The sequence below is a fragment of the Amblyomma americanum genome, chromosome 1 (assembly GCF_052857255.1).
Source record: "Amblyomma americanum isolate KBUSLIRL-KWMA chromosome 1, ASM5285725v1, whole genome shotgun sequence".
Taxonomy (NCBI): Eukaryota; Metazoa; Arthropoda; class Arachnida; order Ixodida; family Ixodidae; genus Amblyomma; species Amblyomma americanum.
This window is the reverse complement of record NC_135497.1, coordinates 520,446,203-520,472,508: the sequence shown is the minus strand read 5'-3', so window position 1 is coordinate 520,472,508 and position 26,306 is coordinate 520,446,203. Positions and strand designations below refer to the sequence as shown.

Below are 26,306 nucleotides of genomic sequence, written 5' to 3'. Positions count from 1 at the left end.
ATGAGATGGACGAGAGCTACTTATGAGGCATGGCCTCCAAAGTCAGGCATAAAGGCCTGGTTTGCTGAACCTCCCTGGACCCTGCCTTGTCGTCCAGTCTGTGAGGCAATGTATGAGCATTATGAATACTGCCATATAAATGGGCCACACCACAGTGCTGAACCCTCCATCCTGCGCATACTGATCACAGCAGAACCACCAGATGAGCTGAAAAGAATAAACAAATGGCAGTGCACAAAAATTTCATGTACTGTGTTTCGGTCAGGTTAGTTAAAGTAGATTTAAAAAAGGTCCTGTGTAGATTCGAGTTGGTATATTAGTGTCTCATGATAGGGATCCCAGATGGATACAGCATATTCGAGTTTAGTACGAACCAACGACTTGTACAGAAGCAATTTTACGGAGCTAGAAGAAAGAATAAAGTTATGGCTTATATTGCCCAGTATGTGGTTAGCGTTGTTGCTTACATACTTCACACAGAGAAGTGGACTTGGCCAGGAAGATGGAGGACAGATAACCAGTGGGCACTTGGGGTGACCAAGAGGTTATCAGTCCCGACGGCTTTCCTTCGGGTGCCAGCAGAAGCAAACATTGATACAAATGCGGGGAGCTTTGTGGGGCCCTTTCGTGAGGCAGGCCATGTGGATGAGCATATGTTCAGCACAGGAATGGTTACTGATGTTGATTCCCATGAATCTAAGGAATGGGACTACTAGCCAAGAGGAGCCTGGGTACTCTTGTGTTTGGTGTTTTTCTCTCAGGAGATGGTTGACTTTGAAATCAAACCATTACATTCCATGAAGGAGCCTTGATGAGCTGACAGCTTTCTCAGCCATGAGGAATGTGGTGTCCAGATGAGCTTGACACTTCTCCCTTGTCTTGTGGCTTGTTCGTGAGCAAGCCTCGCAGAAGGATCTCAGATTTCCTTGCTGCACATCCGGTGCTCAGAAACCATGCAGCAATGGAACGTGCACAGCAGGGATGAAGCTGTTGTGAAATGGAAGCTAATGCAGGAATTGGAAGAGAATGGGGACTAAAACAGGGCCCTGGCAGGGTTCACTTGTGCATCCAGTCAGTTCCCAATATCTGGAGTTCATTTCCACGTTATGACCATATAGCAAATGCCTAAAATTGGTCCCGTTTTTGTGGAGCTTTCATTTACCTGCTGGCGTTGTTTTCCCCTGCTTTGCAAAAGGCCACAAGTGAAGGTTTCGGCTTTGTTGACTGCTGCGTAGGCTGTGGAGGGGCTACACTGATCGGGGCTCTTCTGCAGAACACCGGGAAGAAGCGGACACGCATCGAGCACATGGACGCCGAAAAGCCCTACGGCTGCGCGAGTGAGTTTCACACTTCCCAGATTGTTTACTTGCAGCTGAAACTGCTGTGCACATTTTTCTCAGCTTCATTGCACAGCATAGCCCCATGAGGATGGTAAAGTTTGAGCTGATCAGAGTGACCGTCGTAAGTGGAGTATTTTTCTCTAAGCACCATGTATAGTCAAACCCTGCTACAATGAACGCTGCGACAGTGAAATTTCTGCCACAATGAAGTACTTCCGATTCCCTGTCAGCATACCATACTAGGCAATGCAATTATCTTCCTCCACAACGAACAATTCTTGGGGTGAGGATTGCTTCAACGAAATTTTTCAGAGTAAGCTGCCGATTTGTTTTTCTGTTTTGCATGTCCACACGTGCCCGTCTCTCTTTAGATTTCACTAAAAATGGCTGCCAAAGACAGTTTGCACTTTCAGTAGCACAGCTTACATTCCCTATAGAATCGGAATTAATGTGCAGTCATGTGCGACTAAAGATGCGATGCGGCGCACAACTGCCTGCGATGGTTTTGCCGACGGCCCGGATTTCGCGCTTGCAACCCGCAGTCGGTGCACGGTGGCTTTTGTCTTTTTTGCTCGCTTTGCTGGCGAAGGCATAATGGAAATGAGTTCTGCGGTGTTCATTTCAGTGTGAAGCAATTGTGTCAACAGAAATCATTGAAAAGGTTAAATGTTATATGGTAACCGGTGGCGAGTTCGAGAGCGCTTTTCCTGAGGTTTCGTTGCAGACCCCGTTAGACGTTAGGCCTGTACTCCATTTCATACACAGTGAAGGCTGCGGCGTCTGTTCGTGCTCCTTGTGCCCATAGTAATGTAGCGCGTCGAAAGTAAAAACAGTAATGATCTTAAAATTAAAGTAAATGTTGGTCGATATTGTAGTATAATGATAAAGTGTTTTGTTTTGCAAAAAGGTTGCTTTTTTTTACATTCTCCAAAACAGACCACCTTAGTTTTCTGGGTTTTTTCCGGCTCCTCCTGTATCAAGTTTTCGCAGCTAGGCCGGCCGGTCAATTGTCTGCTTTGGTCGTTCGGTTTTTGAGTCTGTTGAAATAGGCGCCGCTGCCTTCTACTCGCTTGTTTTCTTCGCCCACTGTGACTGCAAAAACATCTCCTGCTTGCCTCTTTTTCGAGCTGAAGTCTCTGAAGATTTTGAAAGACTGCAAACGGGTGATTGTCAATATGTACGCTAGCATAAGGGAGCGCTTCCTGGAGAAGACTGTGTGTGAACTTCTCGCAAGTGTGGGCGAGATGACCGGGGCGGGCTCTAAAATGTTGAACTACTACGAAACTGTGAGGACAAATGGCGCACAAGAGACTAAGAAAGTGTCCTTTAATAAAGAATTGAACACTTGTTATTTGTGACCTTATGCTTGAGTGGTTCGCCTGAAGTCTAGCCTTTTTTGTGTGTGAGCACTCACCAATATTTAAAAACTCACTTTTTCAAACATGTAAAGCAAGTAAGCATGTAAGCAGTTTCGAGCAAGAGAATTTTGGTGCACTGTTCTCTTTATTGTAAAAATCACCTACCATAAAACCGTTGTAGGCCATTCACATGATATGGATAGCAAATGTTAAATATACTGTTCTGTAATCACTTGTATGTTATGGCAGCAGCGAAAAACAATGATAGTAGATTACGATCGAGCACAAATGGTCAACTTTAGTTACAAAGATTATTTAAAACATTGACAATATTTACAAAGATTGAAAACGTGAGAGCGGATGTCAACAATTAAATGCCAGTCACAATGTTAACTCACGCTGCGCTTACACCTTATTGGTGTGCAAAAATCCCGAATTTTTACTCGTTTATATTGATACCGCGAGAGGAGGGCGACGAGCTGCCGAGCTGCTGCTGTGAGGAGAACGAACAGCGAGCTTCGTCAACCTTTTTGTGCGCTCTCTTCACGAACCATGGAACCTCGCCATCTTTTCACGGTAACAATATCAACCAAAATATGGGAGTAATTACTCATTGGCATCCACCCAAGTGCAGCCATACGGCTACAAAAGAAAGCTATACAACTTTCCCAGAAACCTCGCAGTTAAAGAAAAATTCGTCCTGGTCCGGGGTTCGACCCTGGACCACCGCTTCACCGGACTAGTCGCTGTACCAGTTGAGCTAACCGGGACGGCAAGCTCATAGTAGGGCGAGCGAATTGATCAATAACTCGAAGGGGGAACAGTGTTTGTCAAATGTTTAGGGGAATCCCCCAAGGTGGAGTAAATTTGTATTAAGGGAGTAATTTGTAAATACTTCCTTATTACAAATTTACTCCACCCTTGGGATTCCCCTAAGCATTTGACAAATATCAACTACAGCGGCAAGTGCGCTAATATATGACAACACTTGTTACGTTCGATGGCCTGTCCGGCGGAATCTCTGCTCAGGGCCTAAATGCACAGCTTTCAACAATCCCCATCTCACCGCACTAGCTCATACCCATAACACACCAAATCCGACATCTAATACAAAGCATTACTCTGAACGGAAGCAGTTTTAAGAATTTTCTTTGTGACAACGGCTCAAAGAGGAGACCTCCCGAATCAGACGCTCCTCACTTTAAACGCGCTGAGTACACCGATCAATGCCGGGTTGCCACTAGTCGAGGCTTCTCCAAATAATTGACACTGCACTGAATTCTATCACCGCACAATTAATGACTCATTGTGTGCCGCATGCAAAAAAGTCACTGAATGCCGGAGAATAGCACTTCGCAATCGCGTCCGTTGCCAATACACTACACTGCCTTTTCCCTTTGAAACAAGTAAACAGCGCTGTGTTTTTAAAAGTAAGCATTACAGTTTGATGAAAAACGGCCAGTTATATAAAGCTTGCATTTTGACTTTCTACCTTGTGATTCTTTTAAGAAAAATAACACTGGAATAAAAAAAAAACAGCCAGGCCGGATGTCGAACCTTGGCCCCTCACAAAACGAACAGACAGGCGCGCGCTTCGTACCACTCGGCCACGACGCAAGGCGGACGGATACATTTTGTTTGTTTTTTGCAGCGGACTACTTTCGTACCTTAGGCAGCGTTGACTGCTATGTAGGAAACTGAGTATAACGACACCGAGCAAGCGGGGAGCAGTGATCCGCTGGCGCCGGGTGCACCGGTGGGCGTCATGCTAGAAGCCTGACGCCGACTAGCCTGCACTCTAGGCTTGCTTTTGTGCCGCAGGCAACAACCATCATGATAACGTTTATTTTTTTCCCCCGTTTGGTGCACTCTGGCACTGACTGAAAACAGCCACGACGAGAATACAGCCATGGCGAGAACGACACTCCACCAGTATGTTCGTACCAAGTGTTGCAAAACGTAGAATGTCTTCTAAGAATCGGAGCAACTGCATTTCTGGTACATCGTCTAAAGAATTAATTTTGATGTGCATGTGACCGCTACTCAACACGCAGTGACGTGGGTGCACGCACACGTAGTCTACGGCGAAATGCCTCCAGGCAGCATGGTCCAAGTACGTCTTCTCGCACGACGAAAGCAAGGGCGCTTTTAAAACGCTTGCGGAAAAATTAGTTTTGATAGCAAATGTAGCGGGTGCGTTTATTATGTGATTCCGAGATTTTCGGAGTGCCAAGGAAATCGCCACGACACCCATTTGGGAACGAGGAAAGACAAAAAACTGACAATTTTTATAAACTAAACGTTGTTCATGAACTATCTGATGCAAACTGTGAATGTTCTGGTCCTATTTCACGACAACGAAGCTTCCGCTTCAGCAAAATTGTTCGCGGGTCCCGTGAATTTCGTTGAAGCAGGATTTGACTGTATACAGTAAAAGCTCATTTATTTGACCTCCATTAATTCGGAAATCCGGATAATTCGAACTGCCATCTCAGTACCGGCCGTCGGCTAGTGTAGGTCTGTAGTGTCGGACGCTCGCTAATTTGGACGCTGCAGGTCCCGAACAGGTCAATTCGAACAAGCTCCTAAAGGAAATCCGCGTCCAGGTATATCCAGCACGGCAAGAGATCGTCAAAATAACCGAACTTAAAACCTGAGTTCCATGATGCAAAGTCACATGACTGCAGACATGACGACAAATGGTTGGTCTAAAGAACTATCCAACCGCTTAGTGTCAGTTTCATTTTTATGTGGTCTCAGCCATTTGCGTCAGCCCGCAGCAACGATGGTTCAACCAGCTAGCATCAACCAGCAAACCCCTAACTCAGTTGAGCACCGTTTCGAATTCTGATTGGGGCGTTGCTGTTTTTTCACCCCACACACCCACCTTGCCCCCTTTCCCCTCTTTTTCTTGCTGCTTCGGCACCATTTCCTTCATATATGCCCATGTGGTGCCATTGTTCCATTGCGCTGAAACAGTGTCCTTATCACATGCTGCCCACCCTGTGTGCTGTGCACTTGACTGCATTGTTTTTCCTGTCCTTCTTGTTCCTTTTGCACTATTTTTTCGTCATGCTGTGAAGCCTCCTCACTCACCATGGTGCCACCTATGATGGGTGTGATGCAGTAGCAGTGGAGCTCCACTGCATTGCACCGTTAAAGATGCAGGAAGCCCTAAGAATTTTGGAGCAGTGTTTCTTCGGCACTCCCGACAGTATGCATACAATATACAGCATTGATGAAAGCTTGAAAAACGATCATTGGCGCGCCGTTCGTTTTTTCAAAATCAAGCAACCATTGCCCAGTCTTTCATCACATATATTACTGTGATGCAAGCAGTTTTTGACAGTTTATTATGAGTCATTCAACAATTTGAACTTTCGGATTATTCTAATATTTTTTCCGGCTCCTGGAAGTTCGAATTAACGAGCTTGTACTGTATATCTACATTTCTGCTGTTTAATGACGCCAGGTCATCGCATTTATTTCGGAGCACTCCACTGTGGTTAGTATGGTTTCGCTTTTGCACCCAGAAGCCAACCTTGCAATGCGCTCTGGACACATGGTCATGCTGGAAGCCTGTTTTTGCCCACACATTTGAGTTCATAAAAATCATGATGCATGCAAGTGGAGCATTACGGTCGATTTTAAAGAAATACAGTTTGCGCTAATGGTGGGCAATTCCTACTATGGAACTAGTATTTTGTTCATTTGTGCTCATAAGATGCCCCAGCGCACGGGCCACACTGTACACAATGTAGTTACGTGGGCTGGCTTTGGGGCCGATGTTTTTGCTGTATGGTACACTTTTTATTTTTCTTTGTGGCCTAAGATACGCAGTTTCTGTATTCTAATTGATGGAAATTGAAAATTGTTGATGTGGGTGCCACGAAACAGCTGCAACTACGTACACAGGCCGCAACTTCGCCAGTTCCACTATCCTCAAGAAGCTGGCCACTCACTTCCATGTGTGCTGTGTCTGTTATTGTGGGGATGTAAAATGAGAGGGTCACTGCGAGTCAGGTCTGCTGTGTCGTGGCATGGCTCAGTGACATGCTGCATGGTGCTGTAATTAATACAACCTGTTGGCTTACAGCAGCTGTGCCGTGGTTGATGGCCGTCTGCATGTTGGTTTTATGCAAGGCCTAGCATTACTACCATCAGGCTTTTTTCGTGTGCTGGCTGCCAGTTCTATGGAAAATGAGCACGTTAACTCATGTGACAAATTCAAAGTGCAGCCATTTGGAAATCTCGCAATGTTTCTTCCTAAGTGTGGAGGAGCAGCGAGTTCATAATTTATGAATGTTTATGAGGCTCAAAAAGTGAAAGTGATGTAATGAATCGACTAGCTAATACTATTTGCAAACTGTTCAAAATTTCGAATATCGTACACATTAGTAAATATGCCATAAGTGAAGCTTTGATCGAATTCTTGCCTGCACGTCAATAATATATGCACTTGACTTTACTCTTAAGCACTGGTATTCAGTGAAACTCGCTGCAGCAAATGTAAAATGACCCGTTTCACTTAGGAGGTCCCGTATTTGCACAGAATAATATTTTGTCGGATTCATTTGAGTAGGCAGAAATGTAAAATGGACCCATACTTTTTTGCTCTTATGGGGCGAGCAAGCAATGGTGATAGCAGTGCCATGCCCCATCCCACGGAAGCAGCCACTTCAAGGCTTGTGTATGTCAGGTGACCAGCACAGAACGCATTCTCACCGAGGGGTCACATTGTCACTGGACATGGGAGTTTACAACTAAAATATTGGTGTATGAATACCATTTACGTCAGGGAAAGTCCAGTCTATATAGGAGTCGCTGCACGAAAAACAAGAATTAAAAGGGCTCGAACAGGTTTTGAAGCATTGAAATACAGATCACCACTCTTGAGCAGCTAACTACTATACTAGCCACACCAAAAATTTCCATCTATCAATCTTTCACCTGTGTAAAGGCACCAACAAGCCTTTGTACGGGTGAAAGATTGATAGATGGAGACGTTTTTAATTTGGTGAATTTCAAAAGCGCGAGGTGTAAAGTTGGGAAAGTCGAAGTGCATGCTTTTTAAAGCAGTTAGCCACTTCAGCAGTTTTTTAATTTCAGGAAGATATGGGGCACATTTTATTTGGGTGCTAAGTTGACTTTTATATTTTTGTGTTTTTATATGCATAATGTGCTCAAAGATGTAAGTTTTTTAGATGTTGCGTTGTACACTGCCTCTCTCTGTTGGCCAGCCCTCATGTGGAAACAATATCAGTCAATTGTCTCGGCTGGAATGGCCAAGCTGTGTAGGCAAATTGAGTTGTTTTGAGGTGAAAGAGTTTTTTAAAGGGAAATGCGGCTGTCAGTAGAAATTTTTTTGCTGCACATATGTGCTTGAAATTGACTATATGCGAATTTTATGACTATTCTCACAAAATTTCACTGTTACTATAGGTCCAGCAAATTGGTATCTAATAAATATTCTTCCTGTAAATCTTGTGTGAAGGCTGCAGAATTAAGAAAATGTGGCAGAAGGTTGACTCAGCATTATTTGCGTTACTACTACTACACTGCAGATAAAGTCATTCTTTAATTTTTTTCCCCAAAGCACAAAATTTGATTATGAATTTTTTTCAATGCAGTGTTTGTTTTCATATCTATAATGGGAAGAAAATTTTATACGGTTGATTTAATACTCACACAAATTTGAAAACTGAGAATGCCTTGATCTGCATTATGGAACTAGGAGTGCAACAAAACTGATGAAGTCAAAATAGGTAGAACAGCTGTGAATAAATCTTCTCTGCAAGGTTAGTATCTCGGCAGAAAACCGCAGCAGAGAAAAACACTCATTGTTTGAGCATTTCCCCACAATGCAGAGCCACCATGGTTCAGGAAACAATTTTTTCAAAGTGCATCCCGGACGATTTCAGCTATGAAGCTTCCGGACAGCATAAAATACGTGGAATATAAGCGGATGCAACAAACTTAAAAAAATAAATTTTTCGGGATTTCAAAGCAGCATTGCCCCTTAGTGCGCCACTCATTGCAGGCACTGTCTGTGTGGTCTCATGTGTGCAGTCTGTGGCGTGCGGTACAAGACGCGCCCGGGCCTTGCGTACCACTACGTGCAGAGCCATTTTCTTGGTAGCATCAGCAGCAGCAGTGGCAGTGGTGGCGGAGGCAGTGGCTCTGGTGGTGGCAGCACTGGCGGCGGCGGCAGTGCCAATGCCAGTGGCAACACTGCAGCACCCAACACGGCTGATCATCATCCACCCTCGGCAGCAACGCACCAGGTGTGCGCCCACACACTCATTTGCATTGAGGAAGAATGAAGCTGAGGTGATGCACCTGCATGGGTTTGGCTTGTTTCCTCTAGTCTCCATGGGCTACTTGTGAGGGCGCTGCGTTAAGAATGCAGGCTGCCAGCGTGATGCAATTGTTGTAACACTACGCAGAAGACCTGGAGGTTTTTAGCACTGTCACATTGCCTGGTTCTTCGTCCAGCCTGATTCATCGTGCTTGTGCTTAGGTTACATTTTTTTGTGATACTAAAGGGAACTTTTTAGTTACTAAGAACCTCACATTCATGGTTTTTCCCAGATCTTTGAAATTTTCTGAAATTTTCTAAAATGTTTAGTGCAAATTCCAGTATACTGAATGTTTCGCAATATCTTGTGTGATTTATTTGTTCACCCGTAGTAAAGGCACCTCGTTCTTACAAACTTGCCCTTCACTAACGGTGCCGAAAATGTTATTCATTTTTCTATTCTATTCATCTTTCTATTCTATTCTATTCATTCTATACATTTTTTTTACTTTTCATTTAGGGTGTAGTCACTGAAGGGAGGCTTCAGAGTCTCGTTCTACTTTCTTGTGCCTTCACCTTTGCGTTTGTTCAGCTGCACTGCTAAGTTTCACGTCGTGCTGAGACAAGTGGTTGATTGCGAGTTCTGTTACAGTAAAACCTCGTTAACCCGGATCTCACGGGACTGGGAAAAATGCCCGAGTTAACCGAATTCTGGATTATCGAATGTACCATGAAAACGAGAAAAAAATGTACGCAGCATGAACGTACCATTATTGCTTGAGAAGCTGCGTTATTTTTGTTTGCTTCATCGCTGGAATCTGCACTAGAACGATCTTTTTTAACCCCATCAGGTGATGGTGCGCACGTTCGCTGTCTTGGGATTCTAGTAAACAGAATTCCTCTGGAACGGCGAGAGCCTCGGCGGCCTCCTGCACAGTGTGATGTCACGGCAGCTGATCTCGATTGTCATCATCGGAACACTCATCTTCCTCCACGTCGAGCACTTCCGATACGACATCATCGTCAATAGCAATGTGGTCGGCAAGCCGGACATCAGCAGGCAGGAGAAACTCCAAGCTCCTGTCATCCGTCTCTTTGTCACCCATCCTTTCAGCGTCCTCTGGAGGCACATCTAATCACATTCGTCAGGGTGGACAAACCCGCTGTGCCTGAAGGAGTTCACAGTGACCTCCGCCGACGTGTTGCTCCAGACATTGCTGAGATATGGACCGCGCTGAGGAGGTTTATGTCGTATTCTCGCTCTGCCTCCTTGCAGAGCAGCATCCTTTCCATCACATGTCGTCTGTACTTGGTCTTCACGTACTGGATAATGCCCTTGTTCAGCGGCTGTAGAGCAGCCGTCGTGTTTGGCGGCAGTAATGCAAGCTCGATGCATTCCGGCCCTGTCACATTGGTGTGTACGCTGCAGTTATCCACAACCAACAAAACCTTGCAGTTTTTGGCAGAGAAGCGGCAGTCGAGTAGCCGCAGCCAAGTTTGAAAAATATCCGTGGTCATCCATGCCTTTCTGTTTGCTCTGCACTCTACAGGCAGATGGCGAACGTTCTTAAAGCACCTAGGGTGATTTGCTTTGCCTATTACAAGAAGTGGTAGGCGCTCCGTGCCCAACATATTTGTGGCGAGGAGCACAGTTACCCTTTCTTTGCGCCTCTTGCCTCCAACGCATGGGTGATCGTTTTGTTAAGCAAGGTATTGAAAAAAGTGCCGTTTCATCAGTGTTGAAGAAAGACGGCAGGTTCGTAACGAGCCAGGTATCGAGGAAGCTCGGTCGACTTCCAATCAGTGATGCAACATTCATCTACCGCTGCCTTCTCACCACACAGGTTCCTGAAGACCTATCTATGTTTTTCTTTGAAGCATGTGAACTATCCTTCAGACGCACTGAAAGAGTCAACGTTGATTTTTGCTGCGTATCTCTCAGCCTGCTGACAGATCAGTGGCCCGCTCAAAGGAAGTTGCCCACTGCACATTTCTGCAATCCATTGTAGCAATGCATTTTCTAACGCTGGGTGCGCTGCCGTCCTGAGCCTTTTTCTTGTTCCAGGGCACTTGCCACTGCCAAATGCTTCGAGAATTTTTTCTTTGTTCTTCACGTTGTCACTCAGTGTGCTCCTCCTGATCCCATACTTTTTCATTACCTCTTGCCGAGAAACTCCTTCACCGACTTTCATTAATATCTTCACCTTCGTTTCTGAATTATTGCCCAGCCGCTGTTGCCGCTTTGCTGGGGTGGCGGCCGCCTTCACAGCAAAGCGTGACTGCTGTGACAGCATGCACCAGTCCGCACGCAATGCTGCTTGTCACACTCGCAACACAAAAAAAGCAGCTGCAGCATCAGCAAGGGCGTGGCGGCAGTGGCAGCACGCACCAGCAGTCGAACACAGCGGGCACGAGTCCACACACAACATGGCTTTTCACACACCTGCAACACAAAAGAATGCAGCTGCAGCGTCGGCGTAGCAAGGGTGGCATGGGCAGCATGCACGTAGAGCCGGTGAAAAAGTAAGCCCAGCAAGCCATCCAGTCGTCCTTTGCAGCTTTTAGTGGTTACTACATGCTCGACCAGTGTGCTGTGTGGTGGCTAGTTAACTGCTATATCTGAACTGATCCGAGTTAACTGATACGCGGCTAAATGCTGCCGAGTCAAGAGTTTAACACCATTGAACTACACACTTTTTTGCCGGGATTGGGATGCGTGTTCGAGTTAACCGAATTTTCGTGTTAGAGATTCGGGTAAACGAGGTTTTACTGTACTACCCATGTTAAATACAATGCAATGGCAGTTTTGCTAATGGAGAAGGTGGACATTCTTCAAGAACTGAACTAAAGTGAACTGACGCCCATAACAAGCAGGTTGATGTGTGCAAGAAGCGCGCCATTGCGTTGGCAGCCACAGCTGCCGCAGTCATTGAGATTTTTCGGACTAACACAGCTGCCGCAGTCATTGAGATTTTTCGGACTAAAAATTCTGAAATGTTTGGTTATTCAGATTGCATTGCGGCGCTGCCACTCTCCCTATAGAATGTAATGTGTAACAACTACTGAAATATTGGACACCTTGCAACCTCTCGTTCGAAATCTTTGCGTAAGCTCGATTGACACCACTTGCCCCAACGACACTGACCAAAGCATGGTTCGACCCGATAAAACGCCATTTTGGTTTTGAACTGAGCCTCCTTGCTGCCTCACAAGGTGGTGCTACTGCAAATGCCTGCTCATCATCGTTTCTGCGTGTTCTGGTTGAGTGGCTACAGCAGTTCCGGCTTCAGCTTAGTGACCTAAGCCATGTCTAGGCAGTCCACAAGTCGATGTTTGTTTCTTTCTTCGTGTGTGGTGCTGTGGATAGACCACATGTTTAGTTTGTATGACTGGTGTCAGCATTACCGTGCGGTGGTTTGTCTTGTATGGTGTGTTGAGGTTGGGTCGATTCAATGTGGCATACAGAAACATCGCATCAGGTGTCTAATGGCGCCAAGAGTGCCCCCACATTCTGTGCTGGGGAATGCCGCCAAGAGTGGTAAATACTGTAAATCTCGAGTAAGCACTGCACCTGTGTATTGGCTGCGCCCTCTGTTTTGGACTAGATAATTGAGGGGGAAAAAATAAGGTCATGCATTTTTTTTAATTCCTCTATGAGCCACACCTTCAAAATTCACACCGGAATTTTCTAGCGCAGAGTGGCCGTTCTCAGGGCACAGTTGCCCAGGAATTTAATATTTCGAGGCAAATGGTTTCTGATTATATGAAAAACAAGACCACAATTCTCGGCGAAGCAACCAAGTCTTCCCCCATTTTAGAAAGACAAAATTTTATAGACAGCAGCCACCCGAAGCCATTGTGGAGTTCGCTGACCTTTCTGCGAACTCGTTGGTCTTGTGTTCTCAAGGAAGGCCGCTCCAGTGGGGTCGGAAGTCCCCAACAAAGGGGCCCGTCCCATCCCTGCCTCCCCTTCGTGCGGCGGACGGCCTCGTTTACGCCGCGCCGTCACGGGGATGACCCTCCGGGAAAAACAAAAACGCTAACCATATACAGCTGTCGACATGGGTGCGTCGTCAAGGGGTGACGAGACTTCGGCGATGCGGGAGAGATACAGCTGGGTGGGGACCGAGTGCTGGGTGACCAGGAAACGGATTATTCCCTTAACGACTGTGTTCTCTTTGTTGCTGTCAACAACCTGAGTGATCGCCTCGTCGGCACATGTTTCTAGCATCTGTGGTGCCGTGGGTGGCGTGGGGAACGGAAGTCGCATTTGTGTTGTTTGTGTGGTTATTTGAAACCTCCTTCCCAAATGTTTTAATCATAACTCTTTCCCCAATTTTGATTAGTTGGCAGAAACCTTATTTTCCTTTCCCTGACCACTGATTGGTGAGGGGTGTCGTTTGTTATCTTATTGGTTGCTGTCCCCGCTAAGGGCGGAGACAGAGCGTTTAAAACCAAGTGCTCTGGGTTAGCGGGGGCTGAATTCGTCTGATCCATGATTTAGTCATGTAAATAGTTTTCTCCTTGCTTTGTATCTTCTCGTTATTTTACCTATGTTGTAAATAAATAGTTAACCTTCTCCTTTCCTTGAATAATGTGAATGTTTGCGAGTAGAACCACCGGGTCACCAAGAAACCCCGATTTCATCATCAAGTAGTTTCCTCTCATCGCCACAGGAAGTTGAAACTCAACTGGCGCAGTCGACACAGGAAACTCAATGGCCATGATGAGATTATTCGTCAATTTCTGCTTCCCCATTGAACGAAGACTCCGAGTCTGGACATGACTCATCATATGCACTTCTTCCATTGCACGTAAACCTTGTACAAGCAGTGACTGTGCTTTGAGCTGCCTGTAGTGACTGCATGACCCTCTCCGAGATCCAGGCTGATCTGGTTGCATGTAAACGGAGCAGCATGCAACAGCACATCCACAATTTCTTTTAGCCGATTCCTGAGCCCAGGTAAGTATGCAAAAATGAAGGATTTTTTTCTAATCTGTTTTTCCAACGCTTGTTTATTTATTTATTTATCCATTCATTTGCGATACTCTCAGGGCCTTTTAAAAAAGGCATTCAATAGGGGAATGGGTTAAACAAACAAAACTAAAATACATATCTGAACTCTTTACAGGGGTATGAATAACAACAGTAACACAGTGACAAATACAAAAATAAATACAATGAGCAACAACACAATAATCCTGTCAGTATACAACACGAGCTAAAGCGGGACGAAAATTTGAGTTGTCCAATGTTTCGGGAAGGTGGTTCCATTCCGTTGATGCTTGAGGCACGAATAACTGCGGGAAAGCCTATGTGTTAGATCTATCGAGGCAGACTTTATGATGATGATCTAAGCGGCGTTGAAGAACAAATTCATTACTCAGGATAGGATGATGATACATCTTATGAAACAGGACTAGGTAAGCAGGCTATTTTTCTTCGCAGTGTTAAACATTGAAATTGAAGGTCACACTTCATGGCTGTAATACTTTCAGTTCGGCTGTAATTCGAGTAAATAAAACGAAGTTATTCTGAACAAGTTCTGTGGCAGTAATTAGTGTTTCGTAACTTGGATCCCATACGGATGATGCATATTCTAGTTTTGGGCGTGTTAGAGTCTTGTACAGCAATAACTGTAATGGAGATGGAGGTGTAGAAAACTTATGGCGTAAATAACCAAGCATGCGGTTAGCGTTGTTAATTACATATTTTATGTGGGTTTTCCTGTGAGTTTAGATGAAATAAATATGCCTAGGTACTTACATGAATTTAGAGATTATAAAGGAATGTTGTTCAAATAGTATACGTGCAGGGCATTAGTAATCCTGGTTACGCGCATAGATTTACTAATGTTAACTTGCATTAGCCATAATCCACACCAGTTAGCAATAGCAGTGAGATCGGACTGAGGGGAGATATCATCAGAGCTGTTAATTTCACGGAAAATAACACAATCATCGGCAAAAAGATGAATGTTGGAAGATATCTGAGAGAGCATGTCATTAATGTAAGTTAAAAAAATTGAAGGGCCTAGTACAGATCTCTGAGGTACACCGGAGTGCACATCGGAAAGCGAAGAGTTATCACCATTAGCTGAGACGAATTTTGAACGATTAGTAAGGAAGCATTTAATCCATTTTAAAATGTTAGGCTCAATGTTAAGATTACTAAGCTTATGAAGTAGTAATTTATGGGACTTTGTCAAGTCTTAGAAAAATCTAAATATATGCAATCAGCAATGGAAGAACAGTCCTGAATGTGGTGTAGATTATGGGTGAAAGATAAAGGTAAGAAAGATAGGCGAAAGGTTTATTTCGACTTTTCCTCGGTCCCTGTGACCGTAGATGACGGAATCTGATTGTTAGGCTCAATGTTAAGATTACTAAGCTTATGAAGTGATGATGACCTTATGAAGTAGATGACCATAAATGGCATCAGAATTTTTGATCGTTAGTCTCAATGTTATGATTACTAAGCTTATGAAGTAGTAATTTATGACAGACTTTGTCAAAAGCCTTAGAAAAATCTTAAAAATATACAATCAGCGGTTGAAAAACGGTCCAGAGTGCAGTGAAGATTATGGGTGATTAAGATTACTAAGCTTATGAAGTAGTAATTTATGACAGACTTTGTCAAAAGCCATAGAAAAATAAAAAAATATACAATCAGCGATTGAAGAACGGTCCAGAATGCGGTGCAGAGTATGGGTGAAGATAGAAAGATAGTAAAGGTAGGAAAGATAGGTGAAAGGTTTATTCGGAGTTTTCCTCGGTCTCTGTGAGGTCCAAATAATTGGTTAATGACTGTATTGTGAAGGATCGTGAAAAATTCACCAAACTTCATTGACAGTCACAGCTTGCCTCCACAAGAAAAGCAGGCCTCCTTAAACCGCCACTCTTGGAAGATGGCGACAACCCGGATGGTACACTTCGCTTGGGATATTGTGAAGACTCTGATGACCATGGTGCTAAGGATCTGTGAAACAAAGTCATCAAGAAGCTTCCACTGGATGTGATCCTTTACAACTGTATCGAGTGCGACAGTGCAGCTTTCACGTCAGTGGAGCTGACCGTAGATGGCATCATTACCAGCGTTTGTGACAAAGAAGATCTCGGTTGAGGATGAGCTGTACGGCAATGACAATGAATCGTCGTGCACGTAAAATGTGGTGTGTCCACTACAGATGTTCTGGTCTCCGTCACCAAGCTTCGCGCATTCATTGGATGTTGCAAAGATCTTTCGGTGCCTACACGAGAAAGTAAATGATGAAGCGTACATCCCGGGGAGCCTGTGGCATTAATTCCAAAAGAAAATTACTGATTTCTTAAAATGAACAAGGAATAAACTGCATGTTAGGTTCCTGTTTGATAATTGCCTTACCCGTACGTGTGCCCTTTTTGAAGGTGCAAAAATCTCTTTGTGCGACGCATTTACTACTTTTCATCTCTGAATCTTTATTACAGTAGATTCTCTGTGATACGATCACAGTTAAGAGTTTCGCGATGATGCAAATTTATAAAATTTTCCGGTCAGACTGCATTGTGTACGCATTTACTACTTTTCATCTCTGAATCTTTATTACAGTAGATTCTCGATGATACGATCGCAGTTGATAAGAGTTTCCCGATGATGCAAATCTCTAAAATTTTCCGGTCAGACTGCATTGTGTACAATGTGCAGAATTTTTTATGTTCCCAACACGCTCCCGCATCATTGCAGATGATACAGACATGCCAGCCGCCACCTCACCCTTGCGCCGCTTGCACAACACCAATGCCACAATCGCCAGTTGTAAGGTATGCACTGTGAGCAGTGAGGGGCAGTATGGCCCACACGTGGTCGACGCCATGATTGCCAGTCACGCAGTACACACCCTAAGTTAGCAATCGCTGACACTGCAAGTGGTGCGTGGCCCATACACGGTTAAGTGACCGCCAGCCGCGCTGTACTGACTGTCAGCAGTGAGTGATGGCGCAGCTGTAAATAAAACCCGTCATCCATCAATAGATCTGCATGATTGCATTTCCTGTGGTTCTGCATACGGATAGCTGGTTCTGAATGATGGAAATTTTGGATCATGCAAATATTTTTTGTGATTCCAGAAATTCTTATCAAGGTCCCACTTTACTTTATTTCATTATAATGAACAAGTCTTAATGCCCCCGCGAAGTTTGTTGATATGTGCTGTTAGCCATGAGCATCCTTCTTCAATGTTTGTCATGGTGGGGTAAGAACGACCCTTTTTGGCAATTGCAGCATAACAGGCTGAGTGGCAACATACACAGGGAATTCGGTTAATCTGTAATAGTTGGGGAGTGCCATTCTCAGTCACTATCAGTCAGAGTAATTGACGATATGTCGTCCCAGTCTACTCCGTCTGAGCAGACTTGTATATAACATATTACAAGCAATTTATTGCAGTTAAACCTGGATATAACGAAATTGAGAGAAGTCTGCATTTTTTTATTACATACAGGCTTTCATTACACCGAGTTTTCGTGTGAAAACTCTAAAGGACAGTGCAGAATAGAAGCCTAAATGAAAATTAAACCTAGATGAAGTTGCCTAGCGCACAATCACGGTACTTCTCCGTTACTCGAAGTCATTACCACAGAGAGACATTTGATGATCTTATTGATAACAAGAGTGGCGCAGCAACTGCCACCGTCTTAGCGACTGTCCACACGACGCATTGCCATGGTGCCGATGAGAGATTAGGAAGCAACCACCTCTTTTCTAGTTCTCATCATAAAAAAGAAAATTTGAGGGAGCGCTTAAGACAGCGTAAGTGCGCTAATGCGAAAGCCTTTGTGCTTGCATTATGGTTCTATCTACTGCTCCAGCGTCATACATTGCGTGGGGGTTCTCAGTGGGTGCTGCATGATGGCGCTACGACACTCCAAGCAAGGAGTATATTTACCAAAAAGTACTTTTGTACTTGGTTCATTACGACGTGTAATTTATATTCTCATGTATGCTTTTAAGACAACTGTGTATTCACTCACGCCTTTATTCAGTGCAGACGTCTAACCATTGTGGCGTAGAGGAATCGTCCTCGTTTGGCACGCCACAGGCACGGGTTTGATTTCTGCCTAGACCCAAATTTTCTTCATATTTTTCTTCATTGACCATTCATGACCTTGTTGGATTATGGATTGGATTGTGGATTATGGTTTGGCTTGTTGGCTTATGAATTAGATTATTGGTACGCTTGTTAGATGGCTATGGATTGGATTGGCTAGGGATTGGTGAAAGCATGACACATGCTGTCCGCGCCACTCATGAGCCAAGAGCCGCCACAGGTTATGGTGCTCAGCTGCTGGCCCGAAAGGCGCCGGTTCGGCCCCAGCCTATACAGTTGAATTTCGATTGAGACAAAATTCTAGAGGCCCTGTCGGAGCACAATAAAGAACCCCGAGTGGTCTAAATTTCCAGAACCCTTCACTACGGCGTCCCTCATGGCCGGAGTCAATTTGTGACATTAAACCCCCATAAACCATGAACCGTCATGAGGCAAGAATTGCTTTCACATTGAAAGTCTCGGTCTGCCCGCCTACTGTTGCTTTTGGAAATTGACCCTTCACCTTGTGTTTCCAGTACACTCCGCTTTCCCTGCTCCCTACCGCCACATGTCTACTGTTTGTGTTTGAACTATGCAAGCAGCTGAGCAGCGGCAGTGGGCAAGCACACTTCTCGTCCTGTGCCTTTTTGGCTACGTCCTTTTGTTTTGCACTGTGTTTGGGTATGAATTTTTGTAGTGTCATTTGGTGTCGCATTACAAAAACGAAATTTGTGGAAACTGCTGTGTTTGCCACGGACAGGCACTGATTGCACAGGAACGCGGCCCATTATATTAACTGTGTTTGCTCATTGCGATTGTAGACATTCCTTTCATGGCGGTTCTTATGTTATCCTCGTGAAGCTTTCGCATGATTCTGCCAAGTAACCCAGTACTAGTTACCTCTTTCGCTACCGCGGAGATATGAACGATTTGGAGTGTACTGAAAGATTTTTTTTTTCACAGGAAGTAACAAACCGAGTGCATATTGCAAAACATGAGATTGTAGCTTATTAGTTATACTTCGAAACAAACAGCAGAGTCGTGTGTGCAGAAGTACTTGAACATTTATGAGTCAATTGTGGCAAAAACACGAAAAAAACAGAAAAAAGTATTAAGAAGAAGGAAAAATTACCGGCTGCACTAGACACGAAGTTGATTACACGAAAACTGGAATATGCAAACTGTTTCTCATCTTTATAGCTGTCATTCCTCCAAGTTTCAGCTCCGAGGAAAAATTATTGCACTTTCCATGGCCGGTCAAGTCAGTGGTCACGACTGGGGTGCCATTGTGAAAAGCAATCACATGACAATGTGAATCAGAGGAAGACTTGACAGGTGCTGCACATAACGTTTGATCTTTGTTCATGTTTTATTCTCTGATAGCAGAGGTTGCAGTTCCGGAGGATTGGGGACGTGGACTTCTACCTCATCCATACTCTAAGATTTGTTGATTGAGCTGCTTCCTGAAAGCCAGCTGATCAAATTGGGCATTTTGGGCAAGCTCTGGAACATCAGGATCGATGAACTTTCATTGATGTGGTTCAAAAGCCAGGTCACTTTCCAAGTCTTGCCATTAGATGCAGCCGCCTCCGAGTCCTCCGGGTCCGTTACGTGCTGAAAAACAACCAAACAAAAAACAAATTTTGGCAAGTGTTAACTGTTGGCTGAAGGCCAGAACAGGTGATTCCTGTATTCCAATAAAGATATAGTCGCGGCAGGTCAACAATTCTCATGTGTAAGATGATTCATTTCAATGAACTTCAGCATCTCTAATGATACACCTCTTCCCATGAGCCATCACGCTGAGCATATGTTTGCCTGTCCAAAATGTTCATCCTAGCATACTTATTAGTGTTTTCGTGCGCAGTATTCATCACATCTGCTGTGAAGAACATCAAGAAGAAGTTGAGAGGTCGAGCAAATCTCCGAACGCCACTCTGCAGCGATGCGCCGACATGGGCACCTGGCTGTCGTATCGGTTGAAAAACGTGACGCAACCTGGAGCATTTGGCAAACTGTCTTGGCCATATGTTGTGAAGGCCCTGAAGCACAAAAATAAACCGCTCTCCTCAGTTACAAACCGCATGCACCGCAGAAAACACAGAGCCAACGAAAACGAAACTTACGTGCAAATACACGCTGACGTTCCAGGCCCCTGACACGAAGTCTCGCTGTTGGAACCAAAATCCGACATTTGTACATCGCTGGCTGACTAATCACTGCTGCTTTCATTGCAAAAACCGGAACTCAAACTGGCCGAAGCGCGCGGTATCAAAATTCGATTTCGAGGCGCGTGGCGAAGCGGACGCCATGTTTGCTGGCTGACGTTGCTGCGGCCGTTCAAAGTTTATTTTTCACGGCGCTCCCTCAAGTTCTAAACTGAAAAAAAAAAGCTGCAATTATGAATTTAGTGCCATAGAAACTACTTAGATGGCGCAGCGTGTCTGCAAGCGTCGAAATGAAATTTCGGCGGCTTTTTGAAAGCGGTCATATGCGCCCGGTCGCCTATGGCACGGTAGCAAAAGATTTAATGGGTAGCAGATGTGACAAGTTTGTTACGTCAAACTCAACCGCTGCAATACCTTCGTTGCATAGAGTTTGCTAATATACACACTTCAGGGGGGGTGGCGTTACAGGAATATAGAAACTCTGATGTCCAGGAATTCGTTATATCCAGATTTGTAATAGATTATATTTTGTTTGATTTTTGTAATGGGTTGATCACTTTTCTAAGGTGCAATGTTCATGGTAATCCAGTTACTTTTTTAGCATTCGGTTACTAGTAATCTGTAACATTTTTTTTTCAGGCAGGTTGCAGCCAGTGGTATAACTTCGAGAACCTGAACTTAGTGGCTAACAATGGTGCAGCATTTAATTCCCTCACATTAAAATGACAACAGTCAATATGCAGAGAAGGTGTACACATGGGGATGTCTGCACATGCAAGCCCAAGTGGCCTGCATTTGACTAGTTTTGTGTTCTGCGCTTCACAATTCAGCACAGTCACAAAACGGCATGTCATATTTAGTGAGGTTGTGTTTCGTCCCTTCAGAGCATGAACAGCAGCAAAACGTGGCTCTGTGGTGGTGCACAATGTCAGCTCATGTTGAAGCAACATGCTTCTCTCTGGAACTTAAATCAAGATGTTCTTCAATGTCGCTACTGATGTGTTCACAAGGAAGCATGGAAGAAATGCCAAAGGAAACATAAAAGCAACGGCAGGGGAAATTACCAATGCATGAACTGCAACAGACTGTAGACCAAGCAAGCTGCAGCAGCTCATTGTCATCCGTGCAGTGCTAATAAAAAACTTCTCAGGGGCTGTAATTGACCACTGAAATCAGTTACATTTCAGACGAAGTAGTTGTAACTGGCTGCTTGTTTTCTGAGACTGGATTTTAAGAGGCGGGAAGTGAAGTAGGGGTGGCAGAAAGTTAGGTGTGTGCAGATGAGATTGAAAATTTCGCAGGGTTAAGGTGGCCGCACTTGGCACAGGACAGGGTTAATTGGAGAGACATGGGAGAGGCCTTTGTCCTGCAATAGGTGTAGTCAGGCTGATAATGGCCCTTTGTTTCCTGTAATGTGTAAAAAACTGCTTCTTGCGATTTGCATGGAGTGCTGGAGAACTAAGAGTATGCATCACCAGCTTCCAGCTCTGCGTTGCATGTGCTTGCGTGCCTGTGGGAAGGCATTTATAGGCACTTGTGACATGGGCTCATAACTTCTATAGTGCTACATAGAACTAGTGAGAGTTCTATATGACTTATGCATGTTGCCATCTGTCTCCCTGGTGCCACTTGCGAGTCGTGTGTTGAGCCCAATGTGAGAAATCCTCTCGCGCAGGAGGACAGCGGCGGATCGAGCAGTGCGCCCTCGGGAGATAGCCTCTTTTAGGGAGCATGCGGGGATGGCGGCGGCCCCTCGGGGGACAGTCCCCTGGCTGGACTGCTCAAGTTCCGGGACTCATTCCTTCCTGAAGATGCCTGGCTCATCGGATGAGGGCGGTGCCCCCACCGGTCCCCACACCAGCAACCACCCATGGGTGGCCCCGGACCGCAACAGCAGCAGCAGTAGCGCAGTGCCAGTGGGAAGCCCCTGGCCAACCCCATTCTGTACTGAGACTTCTGTCTGGGTGACAACGGCGAGAGCAAGAAGACTCGGCAGCCGGAGGAGCTCGTCTCCTGCTCAGACTGTGGACGCTTGGGTGAGGGGACCCTGCTGCGTATATCGTGTGGTGCAGTGCAATGGCGTAAGTAACTTGGAAAGGTTTGCTAAAACCTGATCGCCCCGATAAAAGGAGGCGGACCGAAGCCACAGTAGAGTTCCTGTACAGAACCAAAAACACTCGCATAATATCACGTGGGCCACTCTGAAATCCAAGAAAAACCAGCCCGAATATTGTCCCCATTCCTCATGTCAAAATGCTTGACAGAATCCTGAGGCTTAAGGTACAAAGTCAGCAAAATAGCCAGTGGATACCTTCTACTCGAACTTTACAATGAAGCTCAGCATGCAAAGCTACCAACCAATCAGTCTATTGGGGATGTACCTATGACTGTCAGTGCACATCGAACCTTAAATATTGTCCAAGGCGTAATATCCAACTCAGACTTCCTCCACAGCACCGAAAAGGAAATGCTAGATGGTCTTGCTGAACAAAACTTAGTCGATGTCTAGAGAATCACCATACATAAAGACGATAAATTCTTACAAAGCTCTTGATCCTAACATTCTATGCAAGCACACTACCTGAAACAATAGAAGGGGGATACCTAAAAATCCAAGTCCGACCATACATACCCAACCCTCCCTGATGCTTGAACTGTCAAAGATACGGCCATGGGTCAAACAGCTGCCACAGTCATGAGACCTGCGCGAAATGTGCCTTGAAAGAGCACGCAGCGGAGAACTGCGATGCAGTGGCCGTCCCTCTGTGCCAACTGCGAAGGTGGCCACCCTGCTTACTCCAGGTTCTTGTCCAAGATGCAAAAATGAAAAAGAAGTCATAACCCTGAAAGCAAAAGGAAACATATCATTCAAAGAAGCCAGAAAAAGGTTGACAATTACAAATCCATTTGTATTCACAACAAAGACAAACTTCGTGGATGGGGTTCGTAAGGGCGGAGCACCTCACCCAGCTCTGGCCACTGCACAGCCAAAGCCTCTGGCAGGGCCATCCCTGCCCCGGCAGACACAGCAAAGGCTGCCCTGCCACCTGGGAAAAAGGGCCCAGCGGCATTTCAGCCGGCCGCCCACAAGGTTTCCCTCAGCCGGGAGAGGCCTCTAAACCGCACACCCGCAGGTTCTCTGCAGCCGTCAGGACCTCTAGTGAGGCAATGGACACAACTCTGGAATTCTCCCCTGCTACAGCGGTGGCACAGCTCTCTTGAGCGGAAAAGACAAGGCCTCCATTACAGGACCCTTAACTCCCTCCTTAAAACTTAACCAACATGACATTCTTAATTAGTTGGAACTGCTGAGGTCCTTTAAAAAACTACAGTGATGTGACAGATCTTTCAAACCCTCTTTCCTATGTGGCTTTAAGCCTACATTAAACTAACTTAGGTTCTAAACATACAAACATTTAAAAAAGTATAAAACCTTTCAGTGCGACTGAGAGCAAGTGAGCATGCCATCTGTAGGTGTTGCGATTATCATCCAGTCTGGTTGAAAACCAAAATTGAAGCTGTTGCTGTCACTGTTGTCCATTTTAAAACTATCACAGTATGTTCCATATATCTCGAGCCACACCAAACAGTTACACTTCAGGACATGGAAACACTTCTAGAACAGCTACGAGAGCCATATCTCTTAGTTGGGGATTTTGATGCACACTCCTCTTTCTGGGCAAGTGAAGAAACTAACACTAGAGGTCTCGTTTTAGAAGATTTTATTCTATGCAATAATGTCTGTCTTATAAATTCAGGAAAGCACAAATATTCCTTCCTGAGCACTGGAAAAATGGGCTGTTTAGATTTATTGTTCAGTTCACCATCTTTTTTTACTGATTTTAATGAGATGTACTTGATAACCCATGGGTAGTGATCATTTGCCAATAATTATTAGCCTGCCATCCTCTCTGTCAATCATCCTGAGCAAACCTCACCATTGGAAGTTACACTTGGCTGACTGGGCACTGTTGTGAAAATGCCAGTTTGGAGAAACTGTTTTCGGATGATCTAAGTGTCGACTAACTAAAGATTTTAACTACCTCTATAATTACTGCTGCACGCACATCTATTCCTCAGTCGTTGGGCGTAGTGAGACAAAGTCGGAAGACGTACTCACAAGAATGTAAAGAAGCAAAATGGCAACAAAATAAAGCATCGGCAATTTTCCGTAGGTACCCTACTCATCAAAACCTTCGAAATTTCAAGAAGGCAAGAGCCAATGCGAGGTATATCCATCAAAGCGCTGAAAAAACATCATGGCAGGACTTTATAACATCTATAAATAGTTTTATAACATCGGAGAAAATGTAGGAGCAATTTCATAAAATAAATGGCAGCCGCTCCCCCTTCACAATCCCTTTTGTCAGGCCCAGGAAGACATTAAAGAACAGGCAGATATTCTAGCTGAACATTTTTCTACAATTTCTAGTTCTGTACATTACACAGAGTCATTTTTAAAGCACAGAAACATAGCTGAAAAACAAACTCCAACAAGCGGTGGTTCAAACAAGTCGTATAATAACCTAATTACACTCGAGGAAATTCATAAACCACTGTCGGCTGGTAAACAGACAGCACACGGCCCTGATGAAATACATTATGAGATGCTGGAACACATTTCCGAAGCCTCAGCAGAAGCATTTCTAAATTTTTTTAACAAAATATGAAAACTAGGAGAAATACCAGAGGTTTGGAAAAAAGCAGTTATTGTGCCATTACTGAAGCCTGGAAAATCACCCACTTCTGCTGCCAGCTACAGACCCATAGGACTCACAAGTTGCCTCGCCAAATTTTTCGAAAGTATGTTGAATATCAGGTGAATGTTTATACTCGAAAGACGTGAACTTTTTGACATCTATCAATGCGGGTTTAAAAAAAAGATGCCCGAAAACTGACCATCTCGCGCGCCTTGAAAACACTGTATGAGAAGCTTTCATGCAGAAGCAACACTTGTCTAGTAGTATCTTTGGAGGGTTGCCATTCTCCGCGACCTAGCAGACCTAGGTATCCGCTGAAGGACGCTGAACTGCTTGAGAGATTTCCTGCTGGAACGTTCATTTCATGTACGCCTGGGTTCAACACTTTCCGAGAAATTCGCTCAGGAAAACGGGGTACTGCAGGGGTGCAATCTTAGTCCCACACTTTTTATTGTAAAAATGAATTTCGTATCGAAAATAATTCCAAAGTCCATCACGTAGTCTGCAGGTGTCGAGGATCTTCAGATTGCATGCACATCATCCAGCTTACCAACCTGTGAGAGACAGATACAACTCACACTAAACAGACTAGTGGTTTGGGCAGACAAAAACGGGTTTAAGTTCTCCCCACAAAAAAATTGTCTGTGCTTTAGCTCTGGTTAAACCTGGTTGAATTGCGAAAGCTCGCTTAGCTGCTTCGGCTTCTCGTCGTTTTCGCAATCATTCTTCTCGTTGTTCTTCTGCTTCTTGGGAGCGTTGCAACCTCTTTCTCTCATTCTTCCTAGCTTGCTTAGCTTTTACTTTAGAATTTAACTGTTCCGAAGCAGTAGAGCAACTAGATTAAGATATAGGCTCTTCTTCGGTAACTACCATGGCGAGACTGATCAACCAACGCGTAACGCACCGCTATATATCCCAGTGAAGCAGCACGTAGCGAGCGCAAGGTGAGGAGGTTGTCATATAAACGGAGAGACCACCTGTTAGGCGCTGCGCCAGATCGGGGCCATGGCACACGCGACGAGCAGCTCCCTTCTAGCTGTGGTGGAGAGCAAGCTGACGTCACGCGTCGTCATAGCAACGGTGAGAGCTGACGTCACACCACCTGCTAAGCGCATCTGGGGGGGCCACGGCATACGCGACGAGTGGTTAGACCTGGCGTAGTATTGCTTTCGCAATCAAACAGTCGCAGTTCTTTTGTCAATCAAAAGATGCTTGCATAATGACCCAACCCAACACCTAAATGAAACCATGCTACCAATAAAACATGTACTTATATTTTTAGGCACAACATTTGAAAAAACTAACATTTCTGCTCCACATAAACACACTGAAAAAGAAAGGAAGCATTGGGGATCCGATAGCACATCTCTTCTCCGC

The 26,306-nt window shown here is 44.8% G+C and overlaps 1 protein-coding gene across 1 annotated transcript in view; it reads left to right on the top strand.

The window, feature by feature from the left end:
* The window catches only part of LOC144116236 (uncharacterized), a 98,357-nt gene that overhangs the window by 59,143 nt on the left and 12,908 nt on the right, over positions 1 to 26,306 (top strand). The window contains exons 5-8 of the mRNA XM_077650959.1: positions 1,274 to 1,337; positions 8,768 to 9,028; positions 16,720 to 16,796; positions 21,905 to 22,310. Of these exons, the coding sequence (XP_077507085.1) occupies positions 8,915 to 9,028; positions 16,720 to 16,796; positions 21,905 to 22,310 (597 nt within the window). The 5' untranslated portion in view covers positions 1,274 to 1,337; positions 8,768 to 8,914. The remainder of the gene's footprint in view (positions 1 to 1,273; positions 1,338 to 8,767; positions 9,029 to 16,719; positions 16,797 to 21,904; positions 22,311 to 26,306) is intronic.